The sequence below is a fragment of the Pyxicephalus adspersus genome, chromosome 2 (assembly GCF_032062135.1).
Source record: "Pyxicephalus adspersus chromosome 2, UCB_Pads_2.0, whole genome shotgun sequence".
In the NCBI taxonomy this organism is placed as follows: domain Eukaryota; kingdom Metazoa; phylum Chordata; class Amphibia; order Anura; family Pyxicephalidae; genus Pyxicephalus; species Pyxicephalus adspersus.
The window spans coordinates 112696941-112703144 of NC_092859.1; the positions used below are offsets into that span (position 1 = coordinate 112696941).

At 35.9% G+C, this 6204-nt stretch overlaps 1 protein-coding gene across 2 annotated transcripts in view; it reads right to left on the bottom strand.

Moving 5' to 3' along the window:
• The window catches only part of LOC140322145 (uncharacterized), a 17815-nt gene extending 12019 nt beyond the window's left edge, over positions 1-5796 (bottom strand). For both annotated transcript variants that reach the window (XM_072398760.1, XM_072398759.1), the window contains exon 1: positions 5611-5796. In XM_072398760.1, coding sequence (XP_072254861.1) covers positions 5611-5674 — 64 coding nt within the window. In that variant the 5' untranslated portion in view covers positions 5675-5796. The remainder of the gene's footprint in view (positions 1-5610) is intronic.
• Positions 5797-6204: the final 408 nt, after the last annotated feature.

Sequence of the window (6204 nt, forward strand, 5' to 3'; positions counted from 1 at the left end):
GGGGGGATGATGTTGAGTTCTGTTTTATCCAGGTTGAGTTTCAGAAATCGGTCAGACATCCATGATGAGATGGCTAACAGGCAGCATGAGACCTTATCCAGGACTGAGGGAGACAGGTCAGGGGTGGACAGATAGATTTGAGTGTCATCAGCATACAGATGGTACTGTAAGCCAAAAGAGGATATGAGACTACCGAGAGAGGAAATTTACAGAGAAAAGAGAACCGGTCCAAGGACTGACCCTTGGGGAACACCAACAGGTTGGAGAGTGGGAGAGGATGATTTAATATTGAAAGAAACCTGAAAAGAGCGGTCAGACAGATAGGAAGCAAACCAAGAGAGAGCTGTGTGACTGATACCAATGGAGCGCATGATTTGTATTAGAAGGGGGTGATCAACAGTGTCAAAAGTGGAGGAAAGATCTAGGAGAACTAACTACAGAAATATGCCCCAATTTTCAAAAAAGTAGTTTTGGAACAAAAAATGTCCGAATTGTTTCCTATACTAAAAACAAACAAGTTTTTAAAAAAGATTATACATCATTTTAATAATTATTCCACAAATATTTAAAAAAACATAACAATCCACTAAAGATAAAACTGTAATAGGCCAATAGGCATTTTTACAAATACTCGAAACATTGTTCCAGGATGGTTCTTGCAAAGAAAATCTTTTCACCAAATTTCAACATGGTGAACCGTTTTGTGGAAAAACTGCTTCCTAAGACCGATAGTAATTAATGCACACAAAATGATTCAAGTGCCAAATTCCCTGATGTCTTTCAATGTCATTAAGTGCCATGTGGTTGTGAACAGGCTTTCTCAATCAAAAGGTATAAGATAATCTTCATGAATATACACTGATTCAAGGCATAAAGGTATATATACATGGAGTTATTTATACATGAATCTTGGATTGAAGATTGAAAAATTCACAATCTTGAATAGTATGGCATCTTCATAACCTAATGGCATTTTGAGACATCAGGGAATTTCGCACTTTAATCAGTGGGGGTTGGGGACATAAGGCAGTTTGAGAATAGATTGTGGTCAAGGTTATGGAGATTTCTCTGCAATTGACCTGGTCTGGGATGTGGCAAAGGGGATAATAATTAGATAGATTGAAGGTGCTTAAGTTGTGATCAGAAAGAGGAAACGGCGAGTTGTCAAAGTGGGTGAAGTTGCAGAGTTTGGAAAATACCAGTTTGGAAATACTTTTGATAGGTCACACTCACCCCTCAACCCTTTTCTCTACTTCATTATCTAGGTTTTTTATTTGTAGATTGTAAGGTGACTGATGAGAGTTATATTTTGTATCAGAACCAAATATTCTGACTCATTATCATCAATCTCTATGCGACCTCACCACATCCTCTCATTCACAGGTATGACACCGCTACTGCTACTCAAAAGAAACTTGTAAAGGACTTTGTAGACCGCCACTTTGTAGACCTTACTAACTTTTACTTCTGAAAATGCAAGTTTCTGGCTGTGATGATGATCCAATGTCTTGAGTTACTGACCCCAAAAAGCATGCAGAAGTTTAAACTTTATCTGTGAGATTTACTATAGACCAGCAACTAGCATTTTCAAGAGTTCAGCAATGGATGCCTCAAATAATGTCTGAATGCGAGCTTCCTAAACATCGACCTTTGCAAATTCTAACTATGCTGGCTCTTCCTTTTTAACCTCCCTGGCGGTATGAATATTTTAAAATGTAAAAGTGGTACATTTAAAAATACTTAGTTTTTTAAATTTCCCACCTACTAGCCCAATGGTCCCACCCTCTAGCCACACACGCTGACAGATGCCCGGCCAGCATCTGCTTCCCCTGACATTTTCTGGATACGCGTAAAGAAATACCAGCTTCTCCCTGCCTGACTCTTGCCAGTTAATTTATATGAAAATGGGCACTCCCTGGGGTACACCGAGTCGTGTAGTGTTATCTTGCTGCTGGAACTGTTGCTGTTTTGGACCATTGTATGCATCGAATAAAAAAAAAGTACTACCTTTTTTTTAAGCAGTGCCTGAGTGTTTTGTGTCCTGCCTTAACCCTCCCTGATACTTGTAGTCCCACATATACAGTACTTTCACCTTTTTCACTTTGCCATTTACCAACATACACCGCACATCCTCTGCATGGCTTTGTTGTTTCTTTTAATCTAATACCCCAAAAATAATTTAGATGACTTTATTGACTGTATCAAATTTCCTGTTTCTTACCTTATAATATTATTCAGAAGAGGGATCCCCTTCTCTGGATAAACATCTTTCATTTACTTATATTTTCCCTGACATTCCCACCAATGCTAAAGTCTTTATACCATTCAAATTTTCAATCTCTCTAGGGGTAATTTTAAACTGCCATTGACTGAAGCTCTCTTCCACAGGCTCAACAGCACTCCCAACTGCTCCCATTCGATGGAATGAGAGTGGTTGAGAACCACTTTGGGCAGGCTGTGGAATTTGGCAGCAGTTAATGATTGCAACATGTTGTTTCTAGCCGCCATTAGGTAAAAGTAGTGTAAACAGAAGCCATCCCTGCATACTGCATTTTTAAAAATTGGAAACATTTTTTTTTCCACAATTACTGCCATTTTCTGTGCCGAGTAGATCCCAATAGGCTCTCAAATGTTAAAAACCAGCACAAGCTTTTAAGTTCTTACACGCTATCTGTAATTAACTCTTTAGTATTTGTTGTGATCCGCGAAGGCAAAACTGAACAATCAAGGCAGCTAGAGGGCTCAGGGATGGCTTTTTTGCTCTTATAATGCTTTTAAGATTATGGTGGTTAAAATCAGGATCATTCCAGTGAGATTCCTAGAAAGTGAGATTACTACCACAAATATCAACAAGCATCAAGATGATGCTCCAGCAAAAGGCATCTTCTCCCAAGATTTTGGATCCTCAACATTCCCTGCACCTTGTCAAAAAAACAGTGATGTCGCCCTCACCTAGGCACCATGCAGGCAGGAGGTCAAGGTAAGATTACTAACCTTATCTTCTTCTTTGTGCATAGGTACATTATGAAGCTACTTAAAAGCAATAAAAAAGGGGGAGGGGTCTTGTATAATGATCATTGGCAAGACATGTTCGCTATAAGGAAACAATAGTCACCATGCACTAACAGGCAAAATATAGATAGAGTTTTTTGAAAATTGTAGCTGTCAATTCTTTATTCTAATTGTAAGCTGGTTTGCTAGGTCTGTCATTTCTGTAATTATCATTTGGGTTTGTGGGATAAATGTTGCCACAAACTGGACAAACAATTTTTGCTAATTTCAATGGACCTGGTCCATGCTATACAGTATTGCAAAGCTGCTAACCAGTCTCTGACAAGATGTTTGTGGGTTTCCTATAAGACCACAGAATCAGTACTGTAAGTTGCCAAACTCATGAAGAAGCAAACCAATCATAAATAATAAAACAATTCCACCGCCATGCTTAATAGATGATATCAGGTTCTTCTGAACTGCTGTCTTCCATTTGTACCAAACATATTTATTGTTACAATAGCCAAACAATTATGTCTGTAATTCATTAGTTCACAAGATATTAGTTTAAAAGTCCTGGTCTATTTTATATATCCAGCAGCAATCTGAATCATGCTCTAATGTTCTTTTTGGATAGGAAAGTTAATTTTCCTGGCACGCCTCCCTTGCAGGTTAAATTGATGCAATCTCTTTATAATTCTGGATACATGCACTTTGACTCCATCTGTTACAAGGGCTATCTTTAAATCATGCAATGAAATTTTGGGGGTCTTGGAGACTTTATTTTTAGCTTATAAGCATATTTTGCCTGAAAACAACAAAGCAATCATTTAAAATCCAGTAATAGTGATTAAAAATAATTTGTTTATCTTTTTAAATCCTTTGCCAGACTGATCCACAACCTATTTTCTGAGGGTCTTAGCTATTTTAATCTTGGCATAATGACATTATATATATATATATATATATATATATTTATTTATTTATTTATCAAAAAGAACACCAAACCGTAGGGTACCTGACGTTTAAATAAAGAGGTTCCAGCAGCATCCTACCCAAGGAGGTTCTCAATATTGATACCTAATAGAGAGAACCAGATTTAAATTAGGATTTTAATGTAGGAATGTTCTTTTTTTCACATGACAATGGGGCATTTTATGAGAATGGACACACCATGTAAATTCCCTGTGTGGTGAGCTATATCACATCTACCTGCTGGTACTCTTTGAATGAAGAGCTAATTTTGCTTGTTCAGATGTACTAGAAATGTAACAGATGAGTTGTATTAAGTTTTTCACATGACTGTATGAAAAACTACCTTAACTAAATGTAAGCACAAAAAAAAGTCTTTTTGTTTATGAATAATGAGCAGTTTACAAAGAAGGTAATCTGCCACATACAGTATTACTACAATGAAGTTATTGTATGTCAGAGACAGCCAGGAAACAAGTATTCGGAGAAGGAAATAAACAGTGGCAGGCGCCGTATTTTCGTAGTACAGGCTGGAAAAGGGAGACAGAAAGATTGCAGTATTCTTATAAATTATTATGCGGAACATTCATTGTTTACTTCACGTGATTAGCACTAAAAACTTCTGGTACTTTGATTTTAATTGCACAGATAGTCGACTTGTATTTTAGTTTATTTCAGTTACCTTTCTTTCATAAAATTTCAAGAGAAACTATCCTAAATATACTTAGTGCTCTTGGGATACCTTAAATACTATAAACATGCTGGAATCACCTGCTTGTAATACGGTGATAAACAATATCATTAGAGTCAGGTGAACATATGTGATCATTTACACACAATCTATAAATGGAATAAACAATATGATTACAATCAGGTAAACATGTGCAGCCCCCTATCTACAACCTAAATTTATGATAAGTAATATGATTCTAATCAGGTGAATATACATGACACTCTCCCTCCAACGTACAAACGTGATAAGCAATATCATTTCAATCAGGTGAATATACATGTCACTCTACCTCCAACCTATAAACGGGATTAATAAAATCATTACAATCAGATGAATATACATGTCAGAGTACCTCCAACCTATAAAGTGATTAATAAAATTATTACAATCAGGTGAATATACAAGTCTCTCTACCTCCAACCTATAAACGTGATTAATAAAATCGTTACAATCAGGTGAATATAAATGTCACCCTACCTCCAACCTATAAACGTGATTAATAAAATAATTACAATCAGGTGAATATACATGTCACCCTATCTCCAACCTATAAACATGATTAATAAAATCATTAAAATCAGGTGAATATACATGTCACTCTACCGCCAACCTATAAACGTGATAAACAATATGATCACGATCAGGTGAATATACATGTCACTCTACCCCCAACCTATAAACGTGATAAACAATATGATTACGATCAGGTGAACATGCCCAGTGCTCAACCTGTAAATTGGATGACTTATTTGAGTTCCTTCACATCATCACTGATTTATGATTTGTTATAATCAAAAGGACAATTCCGTAACATTTTAAATGTTTTTTTTAAAAAAAAGTTTCTTTACATTTTTGATTGCTAGGTTTGTAAAATTGATTCTTGCTTTATTCTGTTAAGTCATATATATTCTTACCTGTACACACTACAGCATTAACCAGTGATATCATCAGTCCCAGCGTAGTCAGGTAATGATCCATCCTACAGATTGATTCTCATAATGTACATTATCTGGGGAAAATCATTCAGGAATCATAAAAAATGCTTTAGAATGTGAAGACATGTGAAGATTCTCTTGCCAACAATCTGAATAACAAGATGTGACATATCATGCACAAGTACTGTCCTAATAGTCAGGAAATCACACACTCAAACACCAAAGGTTGTTCATATAGGAAGTGGTTATCATCTGCTTTGAGATATCCATTCCAACTGAGACACACTACTTTCATTTTCCAGCACTCTGTTCTTACTCAAATTGTGACTCTTGTTCATTGTGCGAATGAATTCCTTGAACTAACTCATACAATAAAACCAAATGATGTTATCAATTACGGTAAAGTTAAAAATCACATTTATAAAAGTTTCCCCTGATGAAGTAAAGACATTCATAGCTTAATCTTCATTTTTTTGGAGAGTGCATCATGTTTTGTTAAATGTTTCTCTATTTAGTATGCTTATAAAAAAATTATGAATTATGTAAAAGTAGGTTGTATCTTTCTTTAAAACA